Below are 22,326 nucleotides of genomic sequence, written 5' to 3'. Positions count from 1 at the left end.
ACACTACGCTTCATCCCAGTCCCTGCGGAACTATATTAATAGCACCACACATCGGTGCTCAGACCCCAAAGGGAGGCTGGCAAAGGCTTGGCAGGTGGGCACGAAGTCGGGAGATGGGTGGGGGAATGGGGCGGAGGCGTCGTCGAGTGGCGTTCTGCGCAGCCAATGGTAGTTAGGGGCAGGGGTGGCAGGGGCGGAGGCGCCGAGGCGGATCAGCCAATACAGGGCTAGCAACTACTGGAACGACCTGGTGACGTGAGGAGCGTTCCATTTGGCCAGCGGTGGGCGGTTGCCACAGCTGGTTTAGGGCCCCGACGACTGGGGCCCCTTGTCAGGAGGAGGCAGCCTCCGGGCTGGGGAGAAGCCGCTGCCATCTCTGGCGGCCGACGCGGTCCCCTGGGACAGTGTACTTCCTGGCTTCGGTTCCCGGCCGAGTTCGGTCTCCGGGGTTCAGGTAACAAGGGGGTGGGTGGGGGTGGGGGTCTCCGGGGCTCGGCCGCGTGGTGGGTTGCAGCCCCCTCGGCTGCCCTGGGATGCGCGGAGCCTGCTCTGCCCTTCTCGGCTCGGCGATTGCTGAGCCCCTGGCCGGGGGTGACTACACGTGGCGGGGCGTGTGTGTGTACGAGCGTGCGGAGGTGGCGCGCGTCCCATCCTGCCCGGGGCGGTGGTCGGCGGCGTGGCTGAGGTTGGGCGGGCCTCTCGAGGCCGCGCCCGCCACCCGTCCGGGACTTGGGCCTCGGGCCCCGAACCGCTGGGCTGGTCGCTGGTTCTCGACGGATTTTGATCTTTGTTCTCCCAGGCCCGGCTCCCCTTCCTGGTCTCTCCTCCCGCTGGGGCGGTTTATCAGGAGAAGATTGTTATCCAGGTTAGTTTTACACAAAGGAAGTGTTCTCTACACCTCCCATGCCCCCTCCCCTTTCCCAAGCCTTCCAGCTTCTCCTTTCCCTGCTCAGCTCCTAGTCTCTCTTTGGACCGTTGCCCTCTCCAGCCCAGTTGGTTATTTCTCATCAGTCAGTCGAGCTGCAGGTTTCCGCCTCCTTCTTGCCAGCGTGAGGCATGTGGTATCGGTAAATAGAGGCCACAGCACCACACCTGAAAGGAGAAGGGTGACAGCGGTGAGAAAGGCTGGGCCTGGGGATTCAGGATGCTAAGTGGAGATGGTACTTCTGAAATGTCCCAGAAAGCACCTTTATGACTTTTCTTAACTGCTGCCACCCCTCCCCCCCGTTGGGCCCCTCCTCCTCCCAGCCATATAAGAATCTCTCTGGCTTAAGTCAGCCCTTCACCTACAGGTCTGTGATGTGGTTTCATTAAGATTCCCACAAATGTTAGGCTAGACCGGCAAAGTTGGTTCATTTCCCAGACTCAGGAAGTTAGGAGGGTTTGATTAGGAGAAATCTGTTTGGAGTAAATACAACCTGGGTTTGTGTACAGTGTCCAAAACCTCCTAGCTCTCCCAAAGGATGACTTGTTCCCTGGTGTGATTCAGACTCCAGTGGCTAATTGAAGAAAGAAGGTGAAGAAATGGAGGAGGGAAGGGAATGGCCCTTAAGGATAGAAATTCCATTATTTGTAGAGTCTTTTTCATGATAATTATACAATAATATGGTATAGTGGAGAGCACCCTAGACTGAAAGTCAACAGACCTGTTTTCTTGGCTTAGCTTCGTGGCTTTGTGACCCAGAGAAGTGATTTCCCCACTTCAGTCTTCAGTTTACTTATTGCCAAAACAAAGTAATTGGGGCTGTCACCTATAAAACCTCTTCTAGTTCCTAGTTCTGTGATAGTCAAATCATCAGTATTATACTGAAAGTAAAGGGATGTATGTAAGATATACTAGCCTCTTTCTCTTTTTGAGAACCTTTAACCTTTTCTTCTTTTAGGGGACAAAAACAGATTGGAAATAAACTCTTCCATTTCTTCACTCTCAACCCTTGAGGCAGTACTCATCTTTCTGCCTCTGGGAAAGGAAGATTGAACTGCATTTTCTTGTTCTTGCCTCATTTTTTTTTTCTTTTTGTGTTTTTCCTTAGGGCTAGAAATTGGACTTCTGATGATGTTTGACCCAGTGGCAGCAATAGCACACATCGTGATTTCAAAGCTGGGCTCAGCTTCTGTATCTTCCCTCTTATAATCACAAACCCATTTTGGACCAGGAATTCCAATCATGTCTGTGATGGTGGTGAGAAAGAAGGTGACACGGAAATGGGAGAAACTCCCAGGCAGGAACACCTTCTGCTGTGATGGCCGCGTCATGATGGCCCGGCAAAAGGGCATCTTCTATTTGACCCTCTTCCTCATCCTGGGGACATGTACGCTCTTCTTCGCCTTCGAGTGAGTTTCCATTGAGTACTGTTGCCTGATTATGGTTACTTTGGGTCCAGGGAAAGAACCTTCTTTCTGGGGAGTTTATGGCTAGTCCTTGGAAGGTTGTCACTGTCCTCTTGAGCAGTGTCTGTAGATCATGTCAACTGAATTCATTGCTTTGTATGTGCCTCCTTAAAAGACCAAGACGTTTAATAACCAATTTTATAGCACTGATTTGGGGCCGCCCCTGGAACACTTAGGAAATAAAAGAATTCATCTTCATTACTCACCTCCCCTTTACAGTGGTCTCCTTAGGTGGTTAGTGAGATTGCCTCTTCTCCACCCCTCCTGAGCCTAGGAGCACTCCCTGTGGTCGTAACTCCACCCCATGATACTCACCTATTCTGTTATTCTGGGTCCTATTTTCTTAGGGCTCAGCTCTCAGCTAGCTGTTAAATTGAAAAGCCAACTGAATTGGGAACCTGCCGATTGGTTCCAGCCTCAGCTGTGCCACAGTCTAGCTGCCTGTGTGGCACATATGTGCTTATTAAATGTGAGTTGCTCTTTCTTTCAGTCAAAATCACTCAACATAAACAACTCTCTATTCTGTGTGTGCCTGATACCAGCCTTGGAGTTATTTTTTCTGTGATGTAACAGCTAGTTCTAGAGGCAGTTTGAAATCTGTGTCAGTCACTGCTCTAGGGAGTTGACCAGTTGACTACTGTGGCATGACTCCTGGGTATGCTGAGAATGTGGTACATTCCAGGGATGAGAGCAATGCTAATTGGTTTGGGATTATTATGAGGAAGGCCTTGAAGGAGCCAAGAGATGTGTTTGTAGACCATGAGCTACACCTAATATGAACCTGCTACAGTTCATGCACTCCAGTGACCTGGAAATGGAACTCCCCTCAGGGGGTGTGGCCATGGGATGGAGGAGGGGGCTTCTTGGCTTGCCTTGGTGGATAATTAAAATGAACTCTGATCTTTGGGGGCCCATTTTTGTCTTCCTTCTGTAAGGGCTTCAGGCTTTCCCAGTGCATCAAGAGTGATTTTTGGGGGGCTGGTTTGCCAGACTTTGGGATAAGTGCAAATGGCTTGAATAACAGCAGGGGAAGGAGAGGGATGTAGTTTATAACAAGGCCAGGAAAGTAAGGTCAGAGGACCTTTTTGTCAAAGGCACGGTTTTTGCTGCTGTTGCTACCAAGTTGTAAAATATTTGGCAAAATCAGACAGGTTGATCATGGCTTCTTAGCTGCTTTCCAGTCAGAGTTTCATGGCTGAATTTGTGTGTGTATGCTTTGTGTGGTACAAGTGAGCGTGTGCAGGCGGGCAGGCATAAGCATAACATTTAAAAAAATATTTCCCCACTTCTCAGTCTTGTCTCCAAGTTAGCTTTGTTTCTTCCTTGCTTGTTTATGGAAGTGCAGAGCTGAACTCTGCTTTCTGTCATTCTCACTCCTTCCTCTGCTAAATCACTAGCTCTTTTTGCCTCTCTCCCCTCCCCAACTCAGGGTTAAATTTTTGTGGTTGAAACCATTCAAAACAGAGATGAGATTTGTTTCCAGGCCCTGAGCGAGCTGGTAATTCTGGGCCCAGGAACCCTCTGGTTTGACTGGCCAAGGGAACTTGAAATTTGGAGCTACTGGCATTTGGCCCTTTTGTATCTGGAAGCCAGACAGAGTATGATTTGGATGTGTTCTGTTCGGCCCTGAAGGCCTCTGAAGAAAACTGCCTGTGAGATGAAGCTTATAACCAACCAAGTTACTGTTTGACAGAGGCAGGTTGGGTTTTCTGGTGAGATGACTTTTTCCCCCCAAGTTATTTCTTGCGCTTTGCCCTCAGATGTGAAGGGTGAGGTTGTTTGTAAACTGCCCTGGGTTCCAGCTGTGTGTGTGGTAGAGTAAATAGTTTCGAGGGTAGGGCTGGGCGAGAGAGTAGAAAGGGGGAAGGGAGAAGGAAGTAAAAGTGTTAGCTGAGAAGTGGAATGGGGAAGTTTACATCTGACCAAAGGGGAGAGGGCCCCGTCAATGAATCCTTCTTACTAAGAATGGTGGGATCTGTGTTTGTGAGCACGTATGTGTATGCATATATGTGTGCACATGCACGCATCTGTCTGTCACATGCAGACACATGGGCACTCTAGGTGGCTGCCTTGAGCCTAGCCACTGACAGGCTGTACAGAGGACACCAGCCTGCCTCTGAGGAATGAAGTCTCTTTCTAGTCAACCTTTTTCTTTGGGGTCTATAATTCACTATCCACCACACGGTGGAGGATAGGGTTTGGGGGCAGAATATGGGCTCCTTTGCTAGTAGGAGAACTTACAGAGACCTCAGGAAATCACCTGGTTTAGTCCCCTGCCTTCAGGCAGTTGAGGGTGTCTGAACCGGACCGTCTCTTTTCATGTTTAAATTGTATAGGAGCATAGACTGTACATTCTCTGGCTGCTGCATTTTGGCCTTGAGGAAAAAAGTTCAGATCTTGAGGCACATCTGGACCTGCATTTTTGTAACAGGGTCCTGCTTGCAGCAGGTGTGCAGGAATGAGTGAGAGGTGATTTATAACCCCCTGTGGCACAGCCCTGGGTTGGCCAGATGGCTTGAGAAATCTGGTCAGGCGTGTGGGCGCCCCTTGATGAAAAACATGCAGTGTTAGTAGTGTCAGTGGACATCTTTTTATTTTTGGATTTCGCTTTTACATGTTTAGATTTCTCAAAGGAGGGTCCTGTGATTTTTCAGTGAACAGACAGTAGGTTAACTACATAAAATGAGAAAAAGTGGTCCATACAGGTGCTCATTAGCTCTGTGTTGTTAAAAGCGTTTCCAAAGAAGCTGGGTAGCCATCTCTCAGAGCTGCTGTCACAGAGTGAATTCCTGCCCAGGATGGGAAATAGGGCTAGATTATCACTAAGCCTCTTGCAGCTCTGAGATTCTGAAATTCTATAACTCTTGTGTCTGTCTGGAAGATTCTAATACACACATAGAAAAGGAGAGGATAGAAGATTATCAGTAGATAGCTGTATTTTAAATGTAATTGTATCTATTGTATCTATAGTAAATGTATTTGAATTTAGAAGCAGAGTGTACAGTGCTTGTACAGTGCTTAAAAAAAAGAATTTCTTTGCAAGTAGAGATTATCATACTAAGCGAAGTAAGTTAGAAAGAGAAAGACAAATACCATATGATATCACTTATGTATGTGGACTCTAAAATGTGACACAAACGAACCTATCCACAAAACAGAAACAGACTCAGAGACACAGAGAAAAGACTGCGGTCGCCATGGGGGATGGGTTAAGGAAGGAATGGAGTGGGAGGCCGGGGTTAGCAGATGTAAGCTATTATATATAGAATGGATAAACAACAAGGTCCTACTGTATAGCACAGGGAACTGTATCCAATACCCTGGAATTAATCATAATGGAAAAGAATGTATATATAACTGAATCACTTTGCTGTACAGCAGAAATTAACACAACATTGTAAATCAGCTATACTTTAATCAAGAGTATTCTAATTTAAAAAAAAAAAGAGGAATTTCCTAATGTATTCTTAGGATGAGGTATTTAGGAAATGTGAGCTTTAAGCGCATGAACCATTATCCATCCTTTCTGCCCAAACTCTGTCCAGCTTGTGTGATGAACACATAGCCAATAGCTTGGCTAGGAATGTCAGGACACTATAGCAGACTGACACTGACAACCTGTGAACTGTCCAGCTACTGAAAGGCTATTGTGGTATTTAGTCAAATTCAACTTTCTGATAAAGCTTGGGGAAAAGACCAAGTGCACTGTGTTCTGAAAGTGGCTTCCTAGCTTTCTCTTTTAACTGTGTGACCAGATCACTACTGGGGTCAAGGTCTCTTGTGGCATGAATGATTGTGTGACTCTTGACCCCTGAAGTAGGAAGGCGTTTACTGCTGTGATCAGTGCTTATGCCTCACTGTGCTGTTTCTAGCGGATATCGTATCAAGGCATTATCAAACCCTGTTGGACTGACCCTCCTGGGTGCTTCTGATGTACAGAGGAGTCATTGAATTGGATGAACTGAAAAAAGCTTTGTAGCACTGCTTAATAATTGTCCCACTTCTAGCCTATTCAGACTCTACCTCTTTTTCAAGTCCCTTCTTGACTCTTCCTTCATGAAATTTTTCTAGTAAATTCTGCATTCATAGGACTAATTGTACATATCAGTCATTTAACACATAATTACATGACATTTTTAATATTTTGTAATTCTGTGGATATTACAGTTTGAGTTCTTTCAGGGTCAGGGACTATCCTCTGCATGTGTGTGGCCCCCACAGTGCCTTCTACTAGGCCTTACTTAGAGAATGTAATCAGTAAATGTAGCTGAATTGATACATTCTGGATGCACTTAAGATGTAGCAGTCTTGACTCACAGAATCATAGAATGATAGATCTGAAAGGGGCCTTGGAGACCATCCCCATCCTTTTGCGAGTGACAAAACCAGGTCTACAGAAGTAGATTTCATCAAGGTCAATCGGCCAGCCACTGCCTTTATACGACACTACCTTTCATCTCATTGTTGCCTTTTGAATACGGAATCCTGAAGACATGCAGATTACTAAAGCTGTGCATAGTGCCAAATGCTGGACTGGCATATTCTGGAGTCTTGCTAGCTAATGTTTGTGTTGCTTTAGTGGATTCTAGGTTACTTTGGCCTCCTTAACTCATGCTCCTAGTGGCTCAGATGGTAAAGCGTCTGCCCGCAATGCTGGAGACCCAGGTTCGATCCCTGGGTTGGGAAGATCCCCTGGAGAAGGAAATGGCAACCCACTCCAGTATTCTTTTTTTTTTTTTTTTTTGCGCAGATCAGTTTATTTTATTTTATTTTTTTTTTAATTTTAAAATCTTTAATTCTTACATGTGTTCCCAAACATGAACCCCCCTCCCACCTCCCTCCCCATAACACTCCAGTATTCTTGCCTGGAGAATCCCACGGGCAGAGGACCCTGGTAGCATATAGTCCATGGGGTTGCAAAGAGTTGGACACAACTGAGCGATTTCACTCACTAGAAAACGAAGGCATGTTTGTGGAAAACTGACTGTATTCTAGCATGGCATTCTGGTAGCCTTGCAGGAACAAGGAACCTCTTCCTTTAAGTGTGAACTTAGAGAGTAAGCTTTTGAGTTACAAGGGATCATCACCCCTGTTGCTGCTCCTAGTCTCTGCTTCCAAGATGAGGACAGCTCTGAGAAAAATTAGGTAATGTGTGCTCATTACCATGTTACTCTGTGGGTGATGGCAATGAAAGGGGCACTGTGTCCCCATGGTCAGACAGAAGGGAAGAGGCAGTCTGATAACAAAGTTAACCGGGTTTGAGGAGACACAGGGCTAGGTAGACCAAGGCCAAATTCTGACATGGAGGGATATCCCTGTCTATAGTGACAAAGTCCAGGTCTCTGAATTCCTTAGGTGAGATTAAGAAGAAGAAAAAGTGACTTTATCATGATCTCTAATCAAGAGAGTATTCTCTGAAGAATTGCCCTGTGGAGGTTCAGTCTTGTGCTTATCTAGCCCTATTCTGTGACTCTGCCAACTAAAGACAGTTTTAGAAAGGCATAGTTGCCTCTTTGATATCAATCTGTTACAGTACTTAGCTAAACTCAACTTCCTGATAAAACATGTCCCCTGGAGAAGGATTGGGCTATGTCTCCTGAACAATGTATTTCTCTTTACCAATTTTTTACGCTTCTGTCATTCAGAATTCATCTGTGTATTTTCAGCCTTTACTACCTTTTGTGGTGATGAGGTTCACACTGTCAGTCTCCACTGAACGTATCTCCCATCTTTTGAGAATGTCTTAGTTGAGTATAGTGATCGTCTGCTTTGGGAAAAGTGAACACAAAGGACAGGGGTGTCCCTAGCATGCCGACAACAGTTGAGATGCTTATTGAGGGAAAGAAGTCGTAAATCTTCCTCCTCAGAGATGCCAGAGCTGGTATTGTGTTTAACAACAAAAAAGACACTTTATGCCTCCTCTTGCGGTAGCAAGAGGCTAATGAATTCACGGTAATGAGGAATATGTGTCTGGAATGGAGCAAGGAAGAGGCAAGAAAGAACCTATGATGATGATTAGATAAGGCCAGTTAAAGGAGGGTCTCAGAATACTGGCCTGAGGAGGTGGGGGCTTAATATAATAGGTAGCAAGGAACTGTTCTAAGTTCTTGATCAGGAAGATATTATAGTTGAAATTTGTTACTTGTTATTTTTGAAATTGGTTATATTTGTTACAATTGAAATGTGAAATGTATTGTTACAATTGAAATTTGAGAACTACTTAACAGGTTTGCCTCTATAGAGATTTTGGCCTTCCTCAGTGAGAGGATGGCTCATTGCCTCAAAATTGAAAAATGTCCTTGTTTGTTTAATTTTCCCTTTGCTGCTGGAGCAAAACAGGGTTATGCATTTTCAAAACTCTGACCTTCACATAGCAGTAAATCTTGAAGCTGATATTAAATTATGTTTTAGTGTCCAAGGAAACTTTGTCCCTCATGCAAACTCTGAATGTCATCAGCAAGAATGTTGAACTGGTCCTGTGGGTGGTTCTACGTGTTTACGTGCTCTAGAGATAGGATGTATGTATAAGGACAGATGGCAGCCCCTGTCAGGGAGGACTTACAGCAAAGGCTTATTTCTGTTATGTGGGCTCAGGGGCCATTGTGGAGCTCTAATCCTTAGCCCTTTCTGCTGGGCCAAGCTTCCTTAAAGACACCCTTAATGGCTGCTGTGGGAGCAGTTTCAAGCAGCCCCCAGATTCCCAAGAGAGCTCTTCTCTGACCACTTACAGTCCTTAGAGTCTGACTCACCATCCGTACACTTGATTATTGGTCTTATCTTATTTAGCTGTTTCATATGTTAGTTATGTTTCTCCAACAAAATTAAGTTCCATTTCTCTTGTTCTTCATTTGTTAGACCCATAAATACTTGGCTGATTGTGCTGATAAAAGAACAACAGCAAAAAGCATAGCAAGAAAGCTATTAGGGAGACAGAACCAGAGTACAGAACACTAGTGCACACTGCCGGGCTATGAGGCAGCCCTGTCGTGGGATCTGTCTGGTTTCTTACCACTTCCACTCATGAATCTCTTTTGAAGTTTTTTGTGTGAGTTGAAGTCTATGTCATTATGATTGTCCTTCCAATGAACTCTGGTGTGCTAGAGGTGGGGGATGGGATATGGCACACCAGCCCAGCCTGGCACTGCTGGTTACTGCTGGTCAGTACCATCATGTGGCCCATGAGACATGTGGGAGTCCTGTCATGTAGTCCAGCTGTGGAAGCCTGAAGCTGATCAAGAGGTTGAAAGAAGATGGCTTAAAGTGATGATGTCTCTGCAGGTGGCAGAAATGGAGATTTGGTGGGGACATGGTTGCATTTATAAAATTCACAAGGGAGAAAAGTCACTTCTAACTGCCTGGTATTCTGAAGACAAAGGAGAGTTCTGTTTCAAGTAGTGTATGGATATCATTATTCATATCAATATAGATAGAAAGTACACAGGGTTTCAAAGAGTTTCTATTTGTGGATGATAGATCCAGTCTTTCTCTAGGACAAATTAGTGATGTTTGAGGATACTCCTGACTTTTGAGGTTGATACTGGGAATTACCACCAAATCTTTGCATAGCTTATTCTTATTTAAGAGAGATCACTAGCTTACTGCAATTATGAGGCTAACCCAGGTGGGTATTAAAGGCAGACAGATGGGTTGTAGTTTGCAGCGGTCTTAGCCTCTGGCTTTCTTATTTCCTCTTATTCTGAGTAGAAAGGCCTGCTGGTCCCACATCTGCCTTCCCAGCCACACCCACTCACTAGTGACAACTGGCTGCCAGTAGCCTTGTCTCCGAAGAACAATACAATGGGCCGGTTGTGTACTTGTTGACACACAGAGTGGATTGTTTTAGCAGGTGCAGAAGATATTCTGTGTGGAGATTACAGAGACCTTTATCCTTGATGGTGAAGCGTAATTCAAATCTAAGTTGTCCTTTGTCCAGTCAACAAGCAGGTGTTGAAATGAGACTTTAGTTAAGCTCGGTCCTTCAGGGTATGGGGGCATCATTAATGTGTGTGTTTGTGTTCTACTGTCTTTGTATCTTTTCCCTCAAATAAAGCAGTTTTAAACTCCCTTTGGTGGCCAATCAGATGGCTCTGATTTTTCTAAGGCTTTTCATTGGCAATGATAACACCCAGGGCAGTCTGAATTCTGGAGATATCACTTCTTTGCTTTCAAGAGTGATTTTAGGGATGGGCAGTGATGAGGAAGATGGCTATTTTCTGTCAGTGTGATAATGTCATTTGGCTTGTCTCAGAGATCAGAACCTTGTGTTTCTCCTGTGTCCTTTTGGGTCCCTGATGAGTGCAGGTGACTTTTCTGAATTCACTTCTTGATTATCTGTACCAGTGAAGGGGAGCAGTAGAAAAGAGGGTAATCCACAAGCTCGTGCTATGCAAGGACCTTCATTACCCTGAACTCAGTTAGCCAGACCCTACCCTGGGATTTTAGGAGAAGGAAGAAAATCGTACAAAAGCAAGCTGAGAGCAAGGATTTTGTTAAAAAAACAAATGCACAGGCAAGCAAACAAAAAGCCACAGAAATCATTTGCAAATTCACTCCGTATGTTCACCTTCATGGCAAATTGCTCAGCCGAGCAGTACGGTTGGTTCCCACCCGCCATGCAGTTGAGTGTGTGGCAGGGAGGCAGGAGAAGGATCTCATGGGGATTGTTCCAAACGTGCAGCGTAGGTACAGCCTGGGGTTAAAGGTCTACTCCAAGTGGACAGCGGCGTGCTTAATCCCCATGCTGATGAGGTAAGCCTTTTTCCTTAGCTTACTCTCTTCACTCTCTCTCTGGTCCTTATTCATCTACTTATAGTCAGCTTCCGAGACAAGATTTCTGTGTTGAAGGAGGAAATATGCATCAGGAGAAGGAGAATAAAAATAGGTCAGTGATAACTCTCATCACATATTCCCATTTATTTGGTTTGATATTCAGTTCAACTGGACACGTATTTGTTGATAGCTTCTTTGTTCCCATACTTGTATTGGGCTCAGGGAGATAGAGATCCATGATGATAATGCTAATAGCTGACATTTACTTAGCATTTACTATGTGTCAAGGGCAGTTCTAAGCATTTTATTTGTATTCATGCATTTGAGCCATACAACCACCCTATGAAATACTACTATTATCATCTTCATTTCATAGGTAAGGAGACAGAAGTTAACTCAGTTACCCCAACATGAGCTGGTAGAACCAGAATTCAAACCCAGGCGTTCCCACTCCTAAAAGGCAACGTTCTTGCTCTTCGGAAGTTTAATTGGGGGAGATGAAGTCAACGTAGTGAAAAACAGTGCAGTTTAGGATAGGCCTTTGGAAGAAGCAAGACCTCACTAAATCCCAGATTCTTCAGCTATCACAGATGTTGTGTGAGAAGTGGATGCTACAATGTGTCTGAAGAGCCAAGTGCATATGGTGTGTGCTCAATAAATTGTGGTTGTAATGGTGACAATGATGGCATTGATGGCTTTAGGTCTGAAAGGCCAGTAGAGCTGGGATATCCAGAGAGGGAGAGGAATGGCCTTCCAGGTGAGTTAAGGGGAAGGAGGGGAAGAAATATGATATTGAGAAGGGGTGCTAAAGAGATATAGTTTTCTTATTCACTTGCTTATGGTCACTGGTCACCTACTGGCTGAGCTAGTTGAGGAAGGAAGAGGAGTGAGTGGATGTTGCAGAGTCGGGCAGCATCTCTGAAGCTTTTCAGTGGCCTTTGAACACACTGGACATACCATCTGTTTGACACTGGGACTCTGCTTCATGGCTGGTCCTTATCTTTTCTTCCCCCTCCTTGGGCTCAGGCCCAATGTCAGATGAGTGAGTACAAAAAACTCTAGACATTCCCAGAGTGAGAGCAACCTGTGGTGCTTACAATCCAGGCTCAGTTACATCCCAGACCTTAACAGGTATGAGCCTTTGCTGAAGTGCATAGGAAATGTGGCTGCCAGCAAGCTGATGCAAGGGACTGGGCTTGGGGGTATCGGAGGTCCCTTAGACTATCTCCTGTATATTATAGGTAGCATCAATCAGTGATGTATTTGTTGAGCTCCTAGTATGTGCAGAACCATATGTTAGGAGGTTTTGGTAATTTGAGAAAAGTAAAAAATATGTCCCTGCCCTTGAAGTACTGTGATTTTGTTGTGGAGACCAGAGTGACACACTGGTAATAATTTGAGGTCAGTATTGGGTCGGAATAACTAGGTGTTCAATTGTCTGCTTTCTTCAAGATGCCGCTACCTGGCTGTTCAGCTGTCTCCTGCCATCCCTGTGTTCGCTGCCATGCTATTCCTTTTCTCCATGGCTACCCTGCTGAGGACCAGCTTCAGTGATCCTGGAGTGATCCCTCGGGCCCTACCAGATGAAGCAGCTTTCATAGAAATGGAGATAGGTGGGTTTTCTGACCAGCTGGCAAGATGCTGTACAGTGAGTGGCTTTGATTGGTAAGGGAGTGGAATCATAATTATAGTTGCAGATTAATACTCACTTCCAGCTTTTTCCCCTAGAGATCCTGAATCTGAGATTGTTACCACTCAGTAAAGAATGTGAACTTCATTCTTCCCTCTTTGGGGTTGCATTTCAGGAAGGATCTCTTACCAAGGTCCTGCTGTACTGTTTCCAAGAGGATTTTTTTTAAATTAAGAAAATAAAAACTTTTGGGGGGTCATCAATTCATTTGATTTTTTTTTGAATGAAAACTATAAACCTCTTCATAAAAATATTCTTAAATGCATCACACACATACAATTTTTTATTTATTTTTATTTATTTATTTATTTGGCTGCACTGGATCTTGGTTGGGGCACATGGGATTTTTGTTGGGGCATGCAAGATCTTTTTAGTTTTCGGCATGTGGGATCTAGTTCCCTGACCAGGAATTGAACCTGGGCCCCCTGCATTGGGAGCTCAGAGTCTTAACCACTGGACCACCAGGGAAGTCCCTGGATATAATTTCAGGACTTCATAGATCTTTTGAAGCACTCGCATGAGTTTCTAACTAAGAATTCCTGCTTTAGGAAAACACAGGGTGAAAGGGGACACTTATGGTGCCAGGAACCATCGAGAATTCTAGGAATGGTAAAGGAAGTAGTTACAAGCTCATCACAGTGCAGTCTGCAGCTCAGGGTAGGGCTCTTTGGGACAGAGATGAAGTGCTGTACTAACCAGGAGCCAGCCAGAGTGCCTTCATGAATTGAAGCAGAACATTCCAGAACTCGAGGAGGGGATATCCTAGGAGCTCACACTGCAAAAGAAGGCTCTGATGCCAGTACTCAGAGAGACTGGGAGCCCACCAGATCCAATAGCAGTCGGTGCCTGCCTAAGTTGTTCTCAAGTCTGATACTCAAGTAGCTAGAGTCAGTATCCAAGTCACGTAGAGTAGAAGAAAGGGACCCAGGACTTGTAAGACTAAAAGCCATGCCAATGGAGCACTGATCCGTGGTTAGCCTTTAGTTCCTTCAGGTGGTTTGTTGTTATTGTTGCTTGTTTGTTGGGATTTTATTAATAATAATATTATTTTATTTAATTAGAAAGATATAAACATGTTAGAGCTCTAATAGGTATTATATTGCATTTATATCTTATTTTTGAGAGAATTTATATTTGTATAAATATTATGTGCCTCTCCAAGAGGATAGTATATTTTTCTGTGTTTTCAGACTGAATTTTGTACCCTTTGATACAATTTTTATCATTTTTAATATAATTTCTGTACTTCTCATCCTGAGTTTTTTCCTAATGTTTATATGCGTGCTGTTGTCAAGGAAATGTTTTCTCCCAGTTCTAGTTGGCTTCTTTTTCCCCCCAGTTTTATTGAGATATGATTGACATGTGACATTGTGTAAGTTTAAGATGTACAATGTTTTGATTTGATATTCTTGCTTTGAAAGCTTCCAGCTTTTGTATTTCTTTTGTTTATTTAATTGTGTTTATCTTGCTTCTTAGTGGATTTCTTTTTGAAAAATTTCAGTCTGTTTTAGTTGTGCTAAGGGGACACGGGTTTGTGCACATCTGAGCTCAGACTACTTAGGGACGCAGTGAGGGTGGGGGTTGTGGGAAGGAAACAGAGGTGGGGCTTGTTGGCACAGCTGGAGTTGGGGAAGACCTGGGCTAGTTAGCAGCAAGATAGGAAGGGACAGTTATGAGTGTAGTCTTTGCTCTCTCGGGGTTATTATTCTTTTATCATCCTCTTTCCATTCACATATGGAGAAGCTGAAGGTCAAGGCAGTGCTTTGCCGTGATCTTGCCTCTCACAGCAGACGGTTAGCAAGGTTAGCTCTGTTTTGTCAGATTGCTGGGCCCAGGACCCAGTCTTGAGCTGTCAGGTTGTTACCTCTGCATTTAGCATGTTTCTGTCAATAGTAGGGTGTATTCTTGAGTTCATACATATGTTTATGTTAATAAGTTTTTGTCAACTTACATTTGGCTCTGTACCAGGTATGCTGTGGGTGGGGGCTGGGTAGGAGAGAGAAGAAGACATGTGGTTCCCTTGCTTAGTAGCCTGCCTCATGGAGAGGGTGAGCCATGAACTCTGTCTCCCAGGTGCCTTCATGCAAAGCACATGCAGAAGAATGTTAAGGTGACATGCTGGTACTTAGATCATCCTCTAATGAATAGCTCTCCCCATTCTTTTAAGACTTATGTCACACTGTTATTGTTTGATTTCACAGCATCCGCCCCACTCTGCAAAAAAAGGAAAAAAGTTCCATATGGCAGATATTTTAAAAATCAAAGTGAATTGAAAAAAATCTGTTTTTAGAATTATCCTGCACAGCAAGGGTGCAAGGAAACAGGCACTCTCACATGCTACAGATGGGCGGGCATTAAATTGATACAGTCTGTCTGGGAGGCAGTTTGGCAATAAGTGACATGGGCTTTAGGGTTCTTACCCTTTGACTCAGTCATTTCACTTCTCTCAGGATTAGCTAAAGGAAATAATCTGGGATGTACACAAATAATCATAGAAAGATTTTTAATGCATCACTTTTTTCTTTTTCCTAGCTATTTTAATGACAGCAACTTAATATATTACTGCTCAGACTTCAACATGTTTTCCTTTTTTTCTTTATGATTTAGCAATAAATTTTAACACATAAACATATTCTTGAGGAAAAGGAGGAGATTGTGATTAGGGTGGAGATCAAAGGGAACAAGCTTTGTCTTTAACGTTTTAAGTTTTTGCATACAACATCATTTAAATAGCAAAATTCCAGAGATAGCTTAAATGCCCAATAACATGGATTGGTTCAAATAATTGCAGTACATGCATATGATACAATATAGATAATGATGTTTTCAGAAAAAAAACAATTAACAACTGTGGGAAAATGCCCATTGTATAATGTTGAGTGAAAAATACAAGGTATAAAATTGTATCTATAATATAATCTCAAATTTAAAAAATTATGAATGTTTGTTTATCTGTTGAATAGAGGGAAATACACCAAAATGCATAAATATCCCTGAGTTGAGAGATTGTCAGTGACTTTTCTTGTCTTCTATTCGTATTTTCTGTCTTTTCGAATTGTTTTGCAATAAGCATGTATCACTTATTTTTAAATAGTTGTTTTTCTGATTCTAAATATTGCCAGTTTTTTCATGCATGTATTTACTTTTGCAAGATAAAATCCTTTATACCTGTTTCTTTTTAGCATACATTTTCATTTTTCAGTATGTTGTGAACATTTTCCTGTGTCATTTAAAATGCATACATCATTTAAAATGGCTACATAATATTTCACCCCATGTGTGTATCATAATTTACTTAACCAATCTCCTACTCTGATATTGAGGTTATTTTCAGTCTTTCACTATTAAAAGGGACTTCTGTGACAAATATCCTGCGTTAACATCTTTTGTACATCTCTTTGTAATTTGGTAAGTTCCTAGAAGTTGAATTGCTGGGTCAAAAGTATACACATTTAAAATTTTGGTAGTCACTGCCATATTGCTTACTAGTACCTCCTCCCCATCCTTGCCAACAATGAGTATTTTTCTTTATAATATTTGTTAATATAGAAAGTGGAAATGGTAACTTTGTGTTAATTTTTTATTTCTTTGGTTATAGGTAAAGTTGGATGTTTTTATTTCATATATTTTTTAGCCATTTTTATTTCTTCTTATATGAATGTTTTTCTGTGTTATCAGCCAAAAAGCTTGAAGAAACACTTTTTTACATGTAAACAAAATAATTGCATGGCACTCAGTGGAGTTTTGGGAAGATACTCTTGTGATGTTGAGAGTCTAGTCTGGAGATGACAGTGGGCCTAGGGAACCTTTGATTATTCTCATTGCTCTTGGAGAGGTGGTATTAACTGTCTTTACTGTTCTACAGAAGCTACCAATGGTGCGGTGCCCCAAGGCCAGCGACCACCCCCTCGTATCAAGAATTTCCAGATAAACAACCAGATTGTGAAACTGAAATACTGTTATACATGCAAGATCTTCCGGCCTCCCCGGGCCTCTCATTGCAGCATCTGTGACAACTGTGTGGGTGAGTAAAACCAAAGGGGCTTTGCCTGGGGGAAAGGCTGAGTTGAAGAGGATCAGAGTGATTTTTTGGGGACGGGAAGATAGATTTAGATAGAAAATGAGCTAGATTTAGTTAAGAAACTTTAGATAGGAAACAAGCTTCTGAACAGTTGTAAATCAACTATACTTTTGTAGATCAGATCATAATTTAAATATCCTCTAGTCTAAAAAAAAAAAAACCTCTTGTAAATGAAGAGATAAACTTTACCTGTTTTTCAAATCTGAATTTTCCTCTGCTGAATCTGTTTCAAGTGGAACCCACCTTATAAAGGGGGAGGAGAATCCTAGTCCACTGGAGGGCAGCATCGAGGAAGGAAGGGCTAAATAAGAAGTGGTGTTCCCAAGAAGAAAAAAGTTGCTAGCACTTATTGAATTTCTCGTATATATTAGGCACTGTGCTAAGTGCTTTCCCTTTCTCTCATTTAAGACTTATAAAAACACCATAAGATAGATATTATCCCCATTTTGCAGATGAGGGAATAGGTGAAGCACCTTTGTGTAGGTTTGTATGAAGCTGGAAAGGGTCTAATTCCAAAATCCTCATTTGTTCTTTCTCTGCTTCTGCTTCAAGTGTGGCAGGTGTATGTGTGCATAATACAGGGGTCTGTGCTTCTATTTGCATATATATGTGACTTAGTTGTAATCACTGCCTAGTGTATGCTGAGCCCTGGAAACAATAAAAAACAGACAGTAAATACGTCTGTTGAAAGGCAAATGTGTGCAGTTCCTTATATTATCAATAAGGATTCTTCCAGCATTCTTCGTATATGCCATGGAGTATGCCTGAGTACCTTGCTTTCCTCTTATTAGCCAATTCTTTTTAGTTTAAGGGTGGGAAGATGTATCTTACTTTAAATGGTAAAAGATATTTGTAGATAGGATTTTTATAAATTGAAACATTTTAAGTGAATCAGGAAAGTTGATATTTCAAGAAAGTCTGATGTGACGGTTTTCAGAAAGAATTTCATCTCCTTATTAATATTCTTAAACATAAAGAACTCATGCAAGTTGATTTTTTTAAGAAGAAGCCCTAATATTTTAGTAGAAATATGGACAGCAGATAAAACAGGAAATGCATTTAGTTAGTTAACATGAAAAAAAATGTTCATCTCTACTCAACATCAAAGAGAAAAATTAAAACAAGATCTTTTTAAATCTAGAAATTCAGCAAGGAAAACTTGATAATGCTTCATCCTACACTAGTGAGAATATAAATTGGAACAAACTTTTTGGAAGGCAACCTAGTAAGATTCATGCCTTTAGAGCATGTATACTCTTTGATGCCACTAACTTGCTTTCTAAGGATCTATCCCAAGAAAGTAATTAAGGATATGGTAAAAGATTTAGGTATGGACATATTTACCTCCAGATTATTATAATAATGAAAAATTGGAAAGAACCGTATTGTTCACCAGTAGATAGATGGTCAAATAAATTGTGGGACATTCATGCAGTAGACTTCTGTCTATGGGAAAAGCTCATCTATGTCTATGGGAAAAGTGGAATGAAATAAAATAGAAGATAGGCTACATTTATAGTGTGATCTCAGTTACCCATTGAAAAAAATATAAGTATATATAAAGAATTATGCATGGAAGTTCTCCAGAATGCTTATTGTCTATTATCTATAGGTTGTGGGGTTATAAGGGATTTTGTTTCCTTCATTAGAAAAAAATTATTTTCAAGTTTTCTACAATGAGCATGTACTAGTTGTATTATTAGAAAAAAGTATGATTTTAATATAATAAAAATATATCTGTATGAATATATATTTTCCAATGTTTTTTATATGGCAGGTTTGTTTAAAGTAAGGCTATCTTCATTCCTTTTTCTGAAAAGATATTGCAGCCCTTTAACTAGGAGATGCACCATTCTTAACACTTATTTTTTTGACTGGTACACAGCTCATTGTGCTTTAAAAATGATGTATTTTATTCTTTGTGGGTTTTTTGATTCATTAAAATAATACACATTCATTGTAGAAAAGATAGAAAGTACAGGTGTAAATAAAACTTAATCCCAAACTCATTCTCCATTTTGTTGTATTTCCTTCTAGTCTTTCTCTTGTTTGTAAAACTCTATCTACATGATAGAGTTTTTAGTCCTGCCTTTGTCATTTACTGTTATCTCCTGAGCATTTTTCTACATCTTTAATAAATGTTTTTTGAATATATTATTGTTATTATTTTGGCCTCACTGCATGGCCTGTGGGATCTTAGTTCCCCGACTAGGGACTGAACCCACATCCCTGCATTGGAAGGCAAAGTCTTTACCACTGGACTGCCAGGGAAGTCCCAGAATATGCTATTTTAATGACTGCATAATCCATCATATGGCTATATTCTAGTTTATTTAGGCAATCTGCTATCAGTCTATATTATTCACAATCCTATTTCATTCATTATTATAACACATTAATCAAAATTAATAAGTTTAGGAATGTGGTGGAATTGGAACCTTCATACTTTTCTGGTGGGAATTGTAAAATGGTGCTGCCACTGTGACGAATACTTTGGCAGTTCTTCAAAAAGTTAAAATTATATGACTCAGCAATTCCACTCCTGGATATATACCTGTATTAGTGTGCTTGGGCTGCCGTAACAGAATACCACAGACTCAGTAACTTAAATAACAGAAATTAATTCTCTCATAGTGCTGGGTGTTAGTGGTCCAAAATCACAGAGCAGACTGGGTGGATTTCTGGTGAGGATTGCAGGTGGCCACCTTCTGGCTGTGTCCTCACCTGGCCTTTTCTCTGTGCTTGCATACTTCCTTTTCTTATAAGGCTACCAGTTGTATTGGATTAGGGCCCCACCCTTATGATCTCATTTAACTTTAGTTATCTCCTTAGAGGCCATATCTCCAAATACAGTCATATTGGGGCTTAGGGCTTCAACATATGAATTTTAGGGAGGCGGGGGAATGACACAATTCTGTCCATAGCAATACTAAAAGGAACTGAAAAACAGAAACTCAAACATATTTGTACATCAGTGTTCACAATAGCCAAAAGATGGAGGCAATCCAAGTGTCCCTCAACAAACAGATAAGCAAAAATGTGGTACAGCCATACAATGGAATATTTTTCAGTCATAAGGAGGAATGAAGTGCTGATACATGCTACAACATGGTTGAGTCTTGAAAACATGCTGGGTAAGAGAAGTCAGATGCAAAAGGCCATATATTGTATGATTCCACTTAAGTGAAATATCTAGAATAAGCAAATTCATAGAGATAGAAAGAAGATTAGAGGTTACCAGGGACTGGGAGAAGGGGAAAATGGAAAGTTACTACTTAATGAGTACAGAGTTTCTGTTTAGGGGTGATGAAAATTTTTGGAAATAAGTATTTGTGATGGTTGCACAACACTGTGAATGTAATTAATGCCAGTGAATTTTACACTTAAAATTGGTTAAAATGGCAAATTGTATGTTTTATAAATTTTACCACAATAAAAATTTTAATGAAAACGTATTGACCCTAAATTTCTGTGCTCTTCTCTATTTCCTTATGAGAAATTACTGAAAATGGATTTATTCTGCCAAAGGGACGTAAACATTATTAAGGCTCTTGATACATATGTCCAAATTGCTTTCCAGAAAGGTTCTCTCAATTTGTAGTTCCACAAACAGTATATTATACATTTTACCCTGTTCTCACTAGCATTGAATATCATTTTATATTTCCTTATTTTGATAGGCAAAAACTTTCTTATTGGTGTCCATGCATTGGAGAATGAAATGGCAACCCACTCCAGTGTTCTTGCCTGGAGAATCCCAGGGACGGGGGAGCCTAGTGGGCTGCCGTTTATGGGGTCGCACAGAGTCAGACACAACTGATGCGGCTTAGCAGCAGCAGCATTGCACTGGCTTATTAATGAATCAGAAGACTAAATATATGTTTATGTGGTATTATTAACTGTTTTGCTTTTTGACGATTTTCTTGAAGGAGTATTTGTATTTAATTATTGATTTATAAGGACTTTTAATACACTAAGTTATAAAATTCAAATATATTCCTGTTGGGTTTTCTTCCTCTTTCATTTTCCTGATAGTATTTTTAACATATTGGAAATATTTTTTGAAGTGTATGAAGTCAAATCATTTCTTTGTCATCTGTGTTTTTTTCCATTACTTTTATGCTTAGAAAGCCCTTCTCCATTCAGGAGACAAATGTTCACCTAGTGTTTTTGGTTATTTTAAGGTTTTACTTTGCTTTTACATTTAATTCTTTAACCCATCTGGAATTACTTTTGATAAATAATGTGAGGAAAAAAGATTGAAGCTTATTTTCAGTCAAGTAACCAATTGTTTATGGAATGACACTGCCTTTCACCACTGGTTTTGTAGCACTGCTTTTCCCAGACAGAAGATTTTTATATATTCTATTTCTGGGTGATTTCCATTCCATTAAGCTATGCCACACCATTTAAGGTGTGTAATTTTTTACTAACTGGAGTTTAAGAAAAACCACACTACTCATTTTTCAAAATTTCCTTGGCTGTTTATACTGATTTATTCTTCCTGCACTTAGTAGACTCACGTACTAAGACTTTTCTTGGGAAAAACAAGCTCTGTGCTGTTAACTGACGGTGAGACAGATCACTTAACCCCTCACTATGCCAGTTTCCTTATCTGTAAAATGGAGAAAAGAATATCTTCTTTTGCCTAACTCCCAGGGTGATTGTGGGGATCGAAGGAGATGGTTGTGAAAATATTGCAAAAAGTGAAAACCAGTGTTTTTTACAGTTGCAGTACACAAGGACCCTAAGGGTCTGGGAATTGCGTATGAAGTGGATGGTGGGGTTGTGCTTCGTCTTGGAGGCTTTGGTGCTGGACTCTCTCTTTCTCCCACAGAGCGCTTCGACCATCACTGCCCCTGGGTGGGGAATTGTGTTGGAAAGAGGAACTACCGCTACTTCTACCTCTTCATCCTGTCTCTCTCCCTCCTCACGATCTATGTCTTCGCCTTCAACATCGTCTATGTGGCTCTCAGTGAGTATACAGGGCAGTGTCTGTTGGTGGAAGGGTGGGTGGAGGGAGGAGGCTTGAGGACAGCTTAGGGGAGTGGTTCCGTATCCTGGGGAGACTTTCCCATTGCAAAGGCACCTTAGGAACAATTAGAAGTGAGCACTACTGTCTGCTCCTGAGCAGAGCTCCAAACCTCAGGATTTACTGAGCATGTTGGCCTTCTCAGTGGCCCTCTGCTAGGGATCGGGGCCATAATTACCAGTTTGTCCCTAGAGTACCTGGCATGTCCCAGGTGATCCCAAAGGTTGGGGATGTATTTTTGGTGTATGTGTCCTCTCTTCTGCCTCATAAGACCTGCTTGGTGTCAGGTGGTAGAAGGGGTTATACCAGAGAAATGTCTTTTAGTGGCTCATGGTCTGCTTCGGAAGATAGAAAACACACACT

The 22,326-nt window shown here is 41.7% G+C and overlaps 1 protein-coding gene and 1 non-coding gene across 3 annotated transcripts in view; one reads left to right on the top strand and one right to left on the bottom strand.

Moving 5' to 3' along the window:
* The first annotated feature begins 247 nt into the window (after positions 1-247).
* ZDHHC9 (zinc finger DHHC-type containing 9) overlaps positions 248-22,326 on the top strand; it is a 30,077-nt gene continuing 7,998 nt past the window's right edge. Inside the window, exons 1-6 of one of the 2 annotated variants that reach the window (XM_018044208.1) lie at positions 248-454; positions 800-865; positions 2,034-2,334; positions 12,613-12,773; positions 16,716-16,874; positions 21,769-21,906. In XM_018044208.1, coding sequence (XP_017899697.1) covers positions 2,168-2,334; positions 12,613-12,773; positions 16,716-16,874; positions 21,769-21,906 — 625 coding nt within the window. In that variant the 5' untranslated portion in view covers positions 248-454; positions 800-865; positions 2,034-2,167. The remainder of the gene's footprint in view (positions 455-799; positions 866-2,033; positions 2,335-12,612; positions 12,774-16,715; positions 16,875-21,768; positions 21,907-22,326) is intronic. The other variant, XM_018044209.1, reaches the window with a different exon arrangement.
* On the bottom strand, positions 13,246-13,318 carry TRNAG-CCC. Its single transcript has one exon. It is a non-coding gene; the product is annotated as a tRNA-Gly (tRNA).

Source organism: Capra hircus (assembly GCF_001704415.2).
Source record: "Capra hircus breed San Clemente chromosome X unlocalized genomic scaffold, ASM170441v1, whole genome shotgun sequence".
In the NCBI taxonomy this organism is placed as follows: Eukaryota; Metazoa; Chordata; class Mammalia; order Artiodactyla; family Bovidae; genus Capra; species Capra hircus.
Note: the sequence above shows the minus strand (reverse complement) of the source record. Positions and strands in the feature narration are given on the sequence as shown.